Raw genomic sequence first — 14,296 nt, forward strand, 5'->3', positions numbered from 1 at the left:
TTATTGCTGACTGATCAAAAATAGGTTCTTGATCAGGGGTGGAGTGAAGAAGAGTGTTGCAATGTCTTGGGTGCCAGGGTGGTGTAGCAGTTACCTCGAAGCTGTTACAGATCAAGGCATACCGGAGTTTGGAATTCAATTCTGGCGCCCTCTGTAAAGAGTTTATACATTCTCCCAAAGACCGTTTGTGTTTCCTACGGATGCTCTGGTTTCGTCCCACATTCCAAAGGTGTACCAGTCATTGTAAATTGTCCTGTGATTAGGCTAGTGTTAAATAGGTGGGTTGCAGGGCAGTGTGGCTTGTTGGGCTGGAAGAGTCTGTTTCACACTGTATCTCTAATTAAATAAATCAAAGATGCCCCAATGGTCATAGCAACCTTGACTGAGAACGGCCTGTCTCACTTTGACTGCTGGAGCTCTGATATCCATCATAATAGTTGATATTTATAATTTATTTATTATGATTTTGCATTATTGAGTAATTAAAGATTAGTTTTATTTGTCACATGTACTTAGAAACATACAGTGAAATGCATCGTTGGCATCAAATCATATCATCAAGGGTTGTGCTTGTGATTGGGCAAGGGTCATGCTTCCGGCACCAATGTAGTATGCCCACACTTCACTAACCCTAACTGTATGTCTTTGGAGTGAGGGAGGAAACCCATGCAGTCCCCGGGTAAAGCTGCTTACAGACAGCTGTGGGGATTCCACCCTGGTCTGACAGCTTGTGTTTGTAAAGCATTGTGCTTTGTGCTAACTGCTACGCTACCATGCCTCCCTAATGTTAATGTTAGTGTGAAAAATCTCTCTGTAGAACACTATTTCTCTTATTAAGGCCTAGCACAGCAACTAGGAACTTACATTTTCCTCTGAGAAGTAGTTGACTGCCATCATAGAATCACCTGAACGTTTAGATAAAGTGACTGATAAAAAGTGAAGAAAATTCTTGATCCACCTAAGTTCACCCAGGAAAGGTAGGCGCTTGAGTGAATAAAATGTTTGGGTCTTTGGAGAATGAGTTAAAGAATGAGGCTAACAGAATTGCTTTAACAGAAGCCCAGTGGCCTTTTTCTATTCCTGAATAATAATTCCATTATGTATCTGGACTAGCAAAAATATTTTTGGAGTTTTGGCTATGGTTTAAAACTTTAAAGCCAAATCCAACTAATATTTGGTAGTGGGTACCTATAAGTAATACCCATAATAAATATTTGGTGCAATGGCATAGGAGTTAGTTTTGGTTCCTCACATCTCCAGCAACCTGGGGTCAGTCCTGAACTTGGGTGCTTTCTCTGTGAATTTTGCACGATTTCCCTGTGATCACATGTATTTCCTCTGTGTGCTCTGACAATGCCCTGCAGACGTTTCTTAACATTTAAATTGACTAACTACTAACTACTTTGCAGTGTGGAAGTAATCTAATGTGCACATTCTTTCTTTTTTTTAGGGTCTGAACGGAATGTCTGTGGATGAGAAGCCTGAATCACCCATGTATGTGTATGAGTCAACAGTGCATTGTACAAATATCCTCCTGTGCCTGAATGACCAGCGCAAGCAGGATATCCTCTGTGATGTGACCGTACTGGTGGAGAGGAAGGAATTCCGTGCCCACCGCGCTGTCCTAGCCGCGTGCAGTGAATATTTCCTACAGACTTTGATTGGGCAAACAGAACATGAGCTTGTTATCACTCTACCTGAGGAGGTATGATGTAGTATCTTGCTTTAAGATTAGGGACAGTATAGCTACAGATACTGGTAATCTCTACAGCCAACCTCTCAAAAAGACTGTAACCGGTTGAAATTTACAAGTACTATATTTTCTGATTCAGAACTCTATAAGATCATATTGACGAGTAACCCAGCTACTTGCTGTCTTGACCCTGTCCCTACCACACTTTTAATAATTTACACATCCCTAGAGACTGGAGCTTTTCCAAATGCCTTCAAAACTGTGGTTATCAAAACCCCACTTAAACGGTTAAGTCTTGATAGTGAGGTACCAGCTAACTGCAAGCCTATATCAAATCTTTCCTTCCTGGGAAAGATTCTTGAGATAGCCATTTTCAACCAACTCAATAACTTTCTAAATGAGAACAAAATTCTAGAAAAGTTTATGTCAGATTTTAGACAAAACTATAGTACAGAGCTGGCCCTTATCAAAGTTGTTAGTGACCATAGACTCAAAGTCTCAGTTCTAATTCTTTTAGATCTAAGTGCTGCATTCAGCACAATTGATCACAAAATTCTCCTAGATTGCCTTGAGAATTGGCCTCTCTGGTAGTGGTTTTGTTCATAGAGAAAAATATTTTATCTGTCTTGGCGACCAATTATTTAAGAGATACAATGTACTGGTATTGCTCGGCGAAATTGCCTTGGTCTCCTCCTCTTCTCCTGATACATACCGGTACTCCCTTCAGGAGACAATGTTAGAGAGCATAAACTTGGTTTCCACAGTTATGCAGATGACACACAATTGTATTTCTTGGTTGAACCTGATGATGATAACACGCTATCTTCTCTGACTTCTGGTATGGCTGCAATAAACAAATGGATGAGCAATAATTTTCTAAACTAAATGATGATAAAACTGAAATCCCAAAGTCAATCCCAAAGCTTCTTGATTAACTTGGGAACTTGGCTCTCCTTGTAAAATCAGAAATATCAAGTCTGGTTGTTACCCTGGATTCATATTTGAATTTTATTTCCCACATAAATAAAGTGACCAGAGCAGCATTTTAACACAAGAAATATTGCAAAGGACACCTGTTTCTGTCTCATAATGATGCCGAAGAACTAATCCACGCCTTTATATCGAATGGACTAGATTACTGCAGTGCACTTTTTACTTGCCTTACTAAGCAAGCTGTTGATAAACAACTCATTCAGAATGCTTCTGCTAGACTTGTAACCAAACCCAGGGTGAGGGAACATAACACTGCTGTACTAGCTACTCTGAATTGGCTTCCTGTATCTTTAAGAATTGATTTTAAAGTTCTCTTCCTTGTTTTTAAAGCTCTGGGATCAGAGTACAACACAAAATTGTTTTTGTTTTATAATCCTGCTTGAGCTCTCAGGTCTTCTTCTGCCAGTCTCTTAAATTTACGCAATTTCCATCAAAAGATAATTGGGAGATCAGCTTTTATGAACTACTCTCCTAAACAAAGGAATTCCATACCTAAAACTATAAGGGATGCAGACTCAGTTGAAACTCTTCAACACTAGCATGAAATCTATTTATTTAACCTTGCTTTTAGCAAATATCTTGTGTCTTTTACTTTCATTTACTTTTTTAAATTTTATTTTCATATTCATGCTTTTATCCTATTGTAAAGCACTTTGAAATACATCATCTGTATGAAAAGTGCTCTATAAATAACATTATTATGATTATTATTATTATTATTGAAATACAGAGCATAGGTTAATCAGATCATGCTGCTGCAGGAAGCATGACATGGGAACAGTGTTATGTTATTTCCTTGGTGTCTAAAAATAGCAACCAGTTTATAATAACAAGTTATTTTTACTCTTTATGGAATTTATCATTCTAAATTAAAGGTAAAAACATTAAAAATGTATAGTACAGAGTGTGAAGATGCAAAGGTGCGATATTTTGGAGCATTAGTATTTGTTGCTGTCATGGCAACTGTATATTCCATCAGCTCACTAATCCTCCAGAGTATTGTAGAACTCCAAGTCTCAGCAATTTCCTTTCTTCATGTAAAGGTGCAAAGCTCACTAGAAACTCCTACCTGTGTTACCCCTTGAACCCCTGTTCTAATATTTAGGACATGGGATGAGAACTAGTCCAGATCCCGATCTGGCAAACAGCAGGAAATTAGGACACCCACTGCTTCTGTTAAAAATAATCACATAGACTACAGCATCGGAGACCAATTATTCCAAAATATTTGTGTCATCTTTATGCTGGGGAAGCAAATTACAGACCATCTTTTTTTTTCAGGAATACCTGTAATGACTACTAATCTGTTAAGAAATTGTGCTATGGGACAAATTTGGTTGAAGCAAGTAATTAGAGGTTTTAAAGATGCACAGCATATGCTGTGGTTTGTCTTAAGTTATAATTACAGGGGAACTTTGGAGAAAACCCGATGTTAATTATAATGTCACTTTAATATGCCTGAGTAAACACAAGTCATAAACGTATTGAATATCCTGGGCAATCAAAATCAACTAGCAGTTAAGATTTTTGCCAAATCTAATGCACTGGAACAAAAGAGAAAACCAGTCAAAACTTCGGCCTCAAGGCTTCACTAAGGATAAGAATCTTATTCCAGGGCCTGATTTCATAGAAATCTAATCATCCACCCTTACTGATATCAGTGCCCAAAATATTGTGTCTAACTTAGTATTAAAATGAGGGAAAGACTGATCTGAAACATAAATCGGAAAGAGGAGGTATGCAGTGTATCAGTAAATGAAAAATGGTTTGGCATTTCAGTCTGTCTCTGTTACTTTTGTCAGAGGCTACTAGCATTCCAATCATCATCATCATCATTATGTGCGGTGTCATATGATATGGATGATCATGCTCTCAAGACCATGATTGGTTCTAGGCAAATTCTTCTAAAGAAGTGGTTTGCTTTTGCCTTCTTCTGGGCACTGTCTTTACGAGACCGGTGATCCCAGCCATTATGAGTACTTTTCAGAGAATGCTCGCCTGGTGTCAGTAGTTGCATAACCAGAACTTGTGTGATGCACCGGCTGCTCATACGACCATCCACTACCTGTTCCCATGTCTTCATGTGACCTTGATCAGGGAGCTAAATAGGTTTCTACTTTTTGCCCAAGGGTGACTTGTAGGCTAGTGGAGAGGAGGATCACCTTCCACCTCCTTTAATGTATCTCCACTGCACCACCCATACTTAAATGTCTCGATATACTTAAATGTCTGGCATTTTAAAATTTGTTTTACTCAACTAGATTGAATTTGACAGTAAGTCAATGAATTAAAGAAGAGAATTGTACGATCTCTGATTATCTGTAACTTAGTATTTGCTTTTTTATATAAAAGATATTAATTCAAAATAACACCAGTTTTAGTTAATGGATGGTTCTTTTATAGCTGTATTACATCTAGTCTTTTGTTGCTGACCTCGATGTTTAAGGTTAAAGTGCATTCACACATTATGATTAAGTGGCATTAATGTGTGAGTAGAAAACATTTATTATTTTGCTTTTTGAACAAAGAATTATGTTATTTGCTTTTCTTTTTCTCACCAGCTTTGGAGAAAATAAATTTCAGGTGTATATTTGGATTTAAGACCCTAAATGTTTTCTTCTTATTTAACTTACTGAAATTAACTCTGAAAGAAGCAGTGACTGGTCATTCTTAAATATTATGGTAGTTAATTGTAACAAAGATTCTCACATTAGTCCAGTAAATTAAAGTTGATGGGCCACAGGAACTCCTGAAAATGCTTGGTACCATCTATATTCTCCCCTGATCGCTACCTTCTCAGCTCAGGATGTATAATGACAACGTTCTGGCATAATTGAAATGACATTAGCTATTATTCTGCTTTTCTTGCAGAAGAAGGTGACTTAACAACCACCAAGCTGTCTAAGTCCAAAGGACATCAGAGTAGAATGAGGCTATTTGGCCCATTGAGTCTGCACCGCCATTCCATGTTAGCTCTCTCATCCCCAATCAATTGTTTTCTGACTGTAACATTTCATGCCCTGACTAATCAAGAACCTATCAACCACCACTTTAAATATACCAATGACTTGGCTTCCAGAGCCATCTTGGCAATGAATTCCACAGATGCACTACCTACTAACTGAAGAAATTCCTCCTCACCTCTGTTGTAAAAGGACGCCCCTCAATTCTGAGGCTGTATCCACTGGTTTATCACTTCCTTTACTCAAGGAAACATCCTCTCCATGTTCACTCTATCCAGTCTGTTCAATATTTGATAGGTTTCATTAAAATTCTCCCTCACCCCTTTCTTCTAATCTCCAATCCTTTAACTGAACACTGTTAGAGACTAAAGTGGGCTATTCATAAATGTTCCACCCTAGTTGGGCCTGATCACTTTCATATTGTGCCTGTGAGATCCCTGCTTTTATCTCCAATGTGAATTTTGCAGGTGCAGACATAGTGTAGCTGAGCTGGGCCAGCAGCCAAACTGTGGGGAATGTTTCACTTCACTAGCACTGGAACAAATGTGGACAAATGTATCCTATAAACATGTGTAAGCACAAATAGAATCAAAAAGGGAAGGGTGCTTTACAGAGAAAGGAGGAAGAAGTAGTACAGGGATTCGATTACATAAATAATGAGGCAAGGGTGGAAAGAGGAAAAACTGCAAGGCAACCATTAAACAGGAGATAACAATAAAAGGAGAACAGCTGAGCTATTTATAAGATTAAAAGCAAAATAATTATATCACCCAGAGAGGCAAGAAGGTCAGGCTAAGTACTGCTAGAAGTGGGGTGGGTGTCTGTAAACCAGGAAAATTGAAAGAAAAGTGCAAGCACACACAAAATGCTGGAGGAACTCAGCAGGTCAGGCAGCGTCTTTGGAGAAGGTTTCAGCCCAAAACATTGACTACTTATTCCTCACCAAGATGCTGGATTTCCTCTGGACTTCCAGGGTCTGCAGAATTTCTTGTGTTTGTTAACAATGCAAGCTGTTTTGCTCAGAGCGAAAACAGGAGGTACTGCAATACTCAGCAGGTCAGGCAGCATCTGAAGAAAGGGAAACTGTTAAATGTTTTTTATCAAAGACTCTCGATCAGACCTGGAAGAGAGGAAGCAAGATAAGTTTCAAAGTGCAGAGAGGGTGAGGAAGGTATGGGTAGGACAAAGGGAATATTTCTGCTGTCATGAACTCAGCATTGCCTCGGTGATGTGTTGTTCACAGAAACACCTTACTGATGTACTGTATTAATGAGGACCGTAGAGAGACAGAATACAGAGTTTATGTAAAAGGCAGGACAGAGATGTACAAGGCTAATTTTATGGCATTAGATAGAGACTTTTCAAAGTTTGATTGGGGGAGAATTAAATAAAAGAATGTCTGGTAAGTCGGAAGACTTTTAAAAGTAAGATAGGGAGGGTTTGGGACCAAAATATTACTGTCAGGGGCCAGGCTGACAGGATTGGGAACTCTGGCTAATGAGAGGCATAGCAGTTAGCAATGCATGTTGCAGTGCCAGTGACCCAGGTTCTGTATCAGAAGTTTTTATGTTCTCTCCATGATTGCAGGGGTTTGCTCTGGGTGCTGTACACTGGTTAGTAAGTTGTGGGCATGGTATTTTGGCAACAAGCTGTCTCCAGCACAGTCCTTGGACTGTGTTGGATGCTGATGCAAATGATGCATTTCACTACATGTTTCAATGTACATGTGAAAAAAAAATTAATCTTGAAGAAAGGATATTGATGCATTAGTTAGTAGAAGAAGGTCATACAGGTTCAGGCAGTGGTGATCAAGAGTATAAAGAATGAAGAAATACACTAAAAAAGGAAATCAGGAGTCTTAAAAGGGGATGTAAGGAACCATTAAGACTATAAGATAAAGAAGCAGAATTAGGCCATTTGGCCCATCAAGTCTGTTTCACAATTTCATCACGTTTGACCAATTTTCCTCTGAGCCCCAATCTCCTGTCCCCTTCAATCCCCTTCATGCTCTGACCATCAAAAGTCTATCAACCTCTGACTTAAATATACACAAAACTTGGTCTCCACTGCTGATTGTGGCAAAAAATTCCCAGATTCACTACACTCTGGCCAAAGAAATTCCTCTTCAACTCCATTCTAAAAGGACACCCCTGTATTCTGAGGCCATGTCCTTCTGGTCTTAGACTCTCCCACCATAGGAAACATCTTCTCCACATACATTCTTATCAAGACCTTTCACCATTCGATGGGTTTCAATAAGGTCACCCCTCACTCTTCTGAATTCTAGCGAATACAGGCCCAGAGCCATCAAACACTCTTCATATGATAAACTATTCAATCCTGGAATAATTTCTGTGAACCTCTTTTGAACACTCTCCAGTTTTAAAACATCCTTTCTAAGATAAAGAGCCCGAAACTGCTTACAATACTCCAAGTGGGGCTTCACCAGTGCTTTATAAAGTCTCAACATTACATCTTGCTTCTGTATTGTAGTCCTCTTGAAATGAATGCTAACGTTGCATTTGCCTTTCCCGCCGTAGACTAAACCTGCAAATTAACCTTTAGGGAATTCTGCACAAGGACTCTCAAGTCCCCGTGCATTTCATATTTTTTTGCTCAATTTAGAAAATAGTCTATCCTTTCATTTCTTCAACCAAAGTACATGCCCATACACTTCCCGACATTGTATTCCACCTGCCATTTTTTGCCCATTCTCCTAATCTGTCTAAGTCCTTCTGTAGCTTCTCTACTTCCTCAAAACCAGCTGTCCCTCCACCTATCTTCATATCATCTGTAAACTTTGCAACAAAGCCATTAATTCCATCATCCTAATCATTGACATATAACATAAAAAGAATCGGTCTTAACACAGACCCCTGTGTAACACTACTAGTCACTGGCAGCTAACCAGAAAAGTCTCCCTTTATTCCCAAACAAGAGAAAATTTGCAGATGCTGGAAATCCAATCAACACACACAAAATGCTGGAGGAACTCAGCAGGCCAGGCAGCACCTATGGAAAGAAGTAGTCACCATAAAGTCAGAGTTGGCTTTACGTTTGCTTTGTTAGCCACAGTTGTGTCAGCTTTAGAGTACTTCTTCCTGAGTCTTCAGAATTGCTTTCAGAAATTCCAACCATCGTGCTCTGCTGTCATCCTTGCCAGTGTTCTTTTCCAATCAGCTCTAGCCAAATCCTCTCTCATGCTTCTATAATTCCCTTTACTCCACTGTAATATTGATACATCTGACTTCAGCTTCTCCTTCTCAAATTTCAGGGTGAAGTCAAGTATATTATGGAATGCACACAAAATGCTGGTGGAACGCAGCAGGCCAGGCAGCATCTATGACCTTTGAAGGGCTCGGCCTGAAACGTCGACAGTGCTTCTTCCTATAGATGCTGCCTGGCGTGCTACGTTCCACCAGCATTTTGTGTGTGTTTCTTGAATTTCCAGCATCTGCAGATTTCCTCGCGTTTGCGTCGATTATATTATGATCACTTTCCCCAAGGGTACTTTTACTTTAAGCTCCTTAATCTTTGCACAAGACCCAATCCAGCATAGCTGAACCCTCATAAGCTGCTCTAAAAAGCCATCTTATAGGCACTCTAGAAGTTCCTCCTCCTATAATCCAGCACCAACCTGATTTTCCCAATCTACCTGCGTATTGAAATCCCCCATAACTATTGTAACATTGTCCTTTTGATATGCTTTTTTTTTAATCTCCTGTTGTAATTGTAAGCCACATCTTTACTACTGTTTTGGGGGTCTATATACACCTCCCATCAGGGTCTTTTTAATATTGCAGTTCCTTAGCTCTATCCACAATGGTTCAACACCTTCTGACCCTATGTCACCTGCTTCTAATGATTTAATTTCATTTTTTTTAACCAATAGAGAAATAGAGCCTCCTCTGCCTTCCTGCCTGTCCTTTTGAAAGAATATGTATCCTTGGACATTCAGCTGTCAGATGTAAATTTCTTTCAGCCATGATTCAATAATGCATAAAACATCATGGCTGTCAATCTGAAACTGTGCAGGCAGATTAGGTAATACAGAATTCTAAGAGATTCTATATTAAGAATGAAATGGAATCCAGGGAGAGAATTGTTCCCCATAAGGAATAGTGTGATGGTCTATGTTTTGAGATGCAGGAGATGGATAAGATCTTAAAGGATTTCTTCTTAGCTGTATTTACTGCGGATAAAGACATGAGAGCTAGGGGATTCAGAAAAAGGACAGTGATGTTATGAAAAGAAAAAGGGTTGGTGATGCTGAAGTGTGTGAAGATAAAGAAGATTCTTGGGGTCTGACCATGTTTATCCCAGGATGTTGTGAGAAACATCAAGACAAGTCCGGTGCTCTGGCAGAGCATTTTTCCTGCTTAGCTGCATGTGAGGTACTGGAAAACGGTGAGTGGCTAACGTGCCTTGATTTACAAAGGGCATGCATAGAAAGTGGTTGATATCTGGAATGTGCTGCTGGAGGAAGTAGTGGAATCAGATACAATTACTATGTTTAATAGGTGTGATTAGTGTAGAAGAGCAAAAGCTCAGCACAGAGGAGGGTCACGAGAATGATCCTGGGAATGAAAGCTGGTTCTGGGCCTGTACTTGCTGTAGTTTAGAAGAGTAACTCTCGCTTCGGCTAGCGGCTTAATATAGCGGGTGATAGCCCCCAGCCCAGCCAAACTTAAGAAATCTCGTTTGGGTGGATGCTGCGCGATGTGTCCCCTGTTACAAATCAGTACCCCAAAATGACAAACAGTACACAATATGTGATTAATGATTAAGCTATATAATTCTCACTTTGACTATATGGTTAGTAAAGAAACAAAAAAAGGGCCCAATCTTATTAAACAGTCTGTTGCGCAATGTTGGATCGTCCACCATCGACTTCCTCTGATCATCGCTGCCCTTCGGACCCTCGCTCCAAATCCACCCTGTCCGGCGGTCTACCAACTCTCTCCATTCGTGTCTTCTCTCCTCATCCCTCCCCAGCAAAAAACTACAAAAATCTCTCTTACAACTCACAAGAAAGAACAACAGCACTCCAAACCCTGTTATCTCCAGTCATAACCCAAACATTGCTGCTACAAAGAAACCATTACATTAGCAGTGAAACCCTACAGCATGTTACAGAAGAATGAGGGGGAATCTTATTGAAACCCATCAAATATTAAGAGGCCTTGACAGTTGACATAGAGAGGATGTTTCCTATAGTGGAGGAATTTAGGACTAGAGAGCATAGCCTCATAATACAAGGGCATCCCTTTAGAACAGAGATGAAGAGGAATGTCTTTAACCAGAGACGGTGACTCTGTGGAATTCATTGCCACCGATGCCTGTGTAGGGCAGGTCATTGGGTATATTTAAAGTGGAGTTCTTGATCAGTAAAAGTGTCAAAGGTTACTGGGAAGAGGGCAGGGTAATGAGGTGAGACAGATAATAAATCAGCCATGATAGAATGGTGGAGCAGACTCATTGGGCCAAATGGCCTAATTCTGCTCTTGTCTAATTTTCTGAAATACCCATTGTTGTTCTGTACAGCTCTAGAACACTATGATTTGCCAATTGTTCCTGCATTGGCTGTTGGGAAATGAGCCAATTCCAATAGGTACAGACATTTTGGCTGCCAATGTTTCCCTCCACCCAAATCCCTCTTATCAGTGACACCAAATGAGCCTCATGCAATGCAAGGCATAAGCTCTTGAGCATGCAGTGATCACACTCTCCTAGCACTCAGAGAACCAGCATTGCCAACTGCGGTACACAGAGCAGAGAGCAATCAAACACACATTGCTTCCTGCATGTTGATAGCTACATCATTTGGATAAAGGAAGCTGTTAGATTCTTGAGTTTTGACCAAAGAAAGAAATGGCTAGAGTCGCTTAGTGTTGGCTGCATCAAAAATCAAACTTAACGATTAGTGAAAGTAGTGAAAAGAAAATTGCCAATATTTACCAGAAGTATCTACCAGTAAACACCTAATGACCCTGTACTATGTTTGTCTAGTGTGAACTCCAGTCAGTCAGTCTCTCTGTCCCTCTCCCTCCCTCCCCCTGCCCCCCTCAGCACATTGACAGCAGAATGACAAAGCAATGTGTTATTGTATGTAAGGAGTGTGTTTAGCAAACACTCTCCAGCACAGAAGCCTAAAAATGTGATGGGCTGAATCAAAGTGCCTGGTATTGTTTCCAAGTAGGTAGTTTCAAGTAGCAATGACTGTACACCCATTAAAACATGTACAGAAATGATTTACACACAGAAATCGTGTTAAATACACCCAATTTCTAGACAAAAATGAACAGATCCTAGCTTATGTATTGTCTTTTCTGCCCAGTGCTACAGGTGTGAAGTGCTTGTGATTTTTGTAAAGATACTGTATGTTTTCAACCCAGCTCAGACACCAAACTGTGATTTTGTCATTTATGGTTACACTTATCATCCCATGTGCTATAAATCAATATATATCTAAACCTATTTCAAGTAGATAACAGCACTGAGTCATATTTGATGATGTTAGCCCATTCACTGTTTCAGATAACAATCATAAATGCAAAGCAGAGCAGAACATTTTATAAAAGTGATAATAAATCCAGTATACGTACTTTATACTAAGCTGTTTTTCTGAATGTCCAGTGCAGGTTATTTTAAGTGGTAGCACATTAACAGGGAACTATAAATTTCAAATTAGATAACTTTTGGACGTTGTATTGTCAGCACACATTTTTCTGTCATTCATTCTGTACGCAGAAGTACCAAGTTCAGATCCCACTTATATCTGTATGCAGTGGCATGCAAAAGTTTGGGCACCCCTGGTCAAAATTTCTGTTAATGCGAATAGCTAAGCGAGTAAAAGATGACTTGATATCCAAAAGGCATAAAGTTAAAGATGACACACATTTCTTTAATATTGTAAGCAAGATTACTTTTTTATTTCCATCTTTTACAGTTTCAAAATAACAAAAAAGGAAAAGGGCCTGAAGCAAAAGTTTGGGCAGCCTGCATGTCAGTACTTAGTAACACCCCCTTCTGCAAGTATCACAGCTTGTAAACACTTTCTGTAGCCAGCTAAGTCTTTCAATTCTTGTTTGGGGGATTTTCGCCCATTCTTCCTTGCAAGAGGCTTCTAGTTCTGTGAGATTCTTGGGCCATCTTGCATGCAGTGCTCTTTTGAGGTCTATCCACAGATTTTCGATGATGTTTGGGTTGGGAGACTGTGAGGGCCATGGCAAAACCTTTAGCTTGTGCCTCTTGAGGTAGTCCATTGCAGATTTTGAGGTGTGTTAAGGGTCATTATCCTGTTGTAGAAGCCATCCTCTTTTCATCTTCAGCTTTTTTTACAGATGGTGTGATGTTTGTTTCCAGAATTTGCTGATATTTAATTGAATTCATTCTCCCTCTACCAGTGAAATGTCCCCGTGCCACTGGCTGCAACACAAGCCCAAAGCATGATCGACCCACCCCTGTGCTTAACAGTTGGAGAGGTGTTCTTTTCATGAAATTCTGCACTTGATTTTTTTCCAAACATACTTTTGCTTATTGCGGCCAAAAAGTTCTATTTTAACTTCATCAGTCCACAGGACTTGTTTCCAAAATACATCAGGCTTGTTTAGATGTTACTTTGCAAACTTCTGACGGTGAATTTTGTGGTGAATACACAGGAAGGGTTATCTTCTGATGGCTCTTCCATGAAGGTCATAATTGTGCAGGTGTCACTGTACAGTAGAACAGTGCACCACCACTCCAGAGTCTGCTAAATCTTCCTGAACGTCTTTTGCAGTCAAACAGGCGTTTTGATTTGTCTTTCTAGCAATTCTAAGAGCAGTTCTCTCGGAAAGTCTTCTTGGTCTTCCAGACCTCAACTCCACCGTTCCTGTTAACTGCCATTTATTTCTTGATTACATTACGAACTGAGGAAATGGCTACCTGAAAATGCTTTGTTATCTTCTTATAGCCTTCTCCTGCTTTGTGGGCATCATTTATTTTAATTTCAGAGTGCTAGGCAGCTGCTTAGAGGAGCCCATGGCTGCTGATTGTTGGGACGCGGGTTGAGGAGTCAGGGTATTTATAAAGCTTTGAAATTTGCATCACCTGGCCTTTCCTAACGATGACTGTGAACAAGCCATAGCCCTAACAAGCTAATTAAGGTCTGAGACCTTGGTACAAGTTATCTGAGAGCTCAAATCTCTTGGGGTGCCCAAACTTTTGCATGGTGCTCCTTTCCTTTTTTCCCACTCTAAAATTATACAAAACAAAAATAATACATTAATCTTGCTTAAAATGTTTCATCTTTAATTTTATGACTTTTGGAGATCAGTTCATCTTCTACTCACTTAATTATTCACAGTAACAGAAATTTTGACCAGACTTTTGTATGCCACTGTATAGTGTATTAGGGCGCTCCATTTTCCTCCCGTAGTTGATTAGTAGTTTAATTGGTCATTGTAAATTGTCCTGTGTTAAATGGTGGTATGCCTTGTTGGGCTGGAAGTGCTTGTTCCTTACTCTCAGTATTTATCTCTCAGTAAATAAACAAAATTAATAAATTGTGCTATCTAGGTGATCATGACACCAAAGGAACAGAAGTGCTGGCTAGGTAAAGCTTGGACTATCATTGTCTATGTGCAGCACATGTGTGCACCTTGTT

General features: G+C 39.7%; 1 protein-coding gene across 2 annotated transcripts in view; it reads left to right on the top strand.

Moving 5' to 3' along the window:
* bach2b (BTB and CNC homology 1, basic leucine zipper transcription factor 2b) overlaps nt 1–14,296 on the top strand; it is a 330,691-nt gene that overhangs the window by 237,099 nt on the left and 79,296 nt on the right. For both annotated transcript variants that reach the window (XM_059981402.1, XM_059981401.1), the window contains exon 3: nt 1,451–1,705. In XM_059981402.1, coding sequence (XP_059837385.1) covers nt 1,451–1,705 — 255 coding nt within the window. The remainder of the gene's footprint in view (nt 1–1,450; nt 1,706–14,296) is intronic.

The sequence above is a fragment of the Hypanus sabinus genome, chromosome 10 (assembly GCF_030144855.1).
Source record: "Hypanus sabinus isolate sHypSab1 chromosome 10, sHypSab1.hap1, whole genome shotgun sequence".
In the NCBI taxonomy this organism is placed as follows: domain Eukaryota; kingdom Metazoa; phylum Chordata; class Chondrichthyes; order Myliobatiformes; family Dasyatidae; genus Hypanus; species Hypanus sabinus.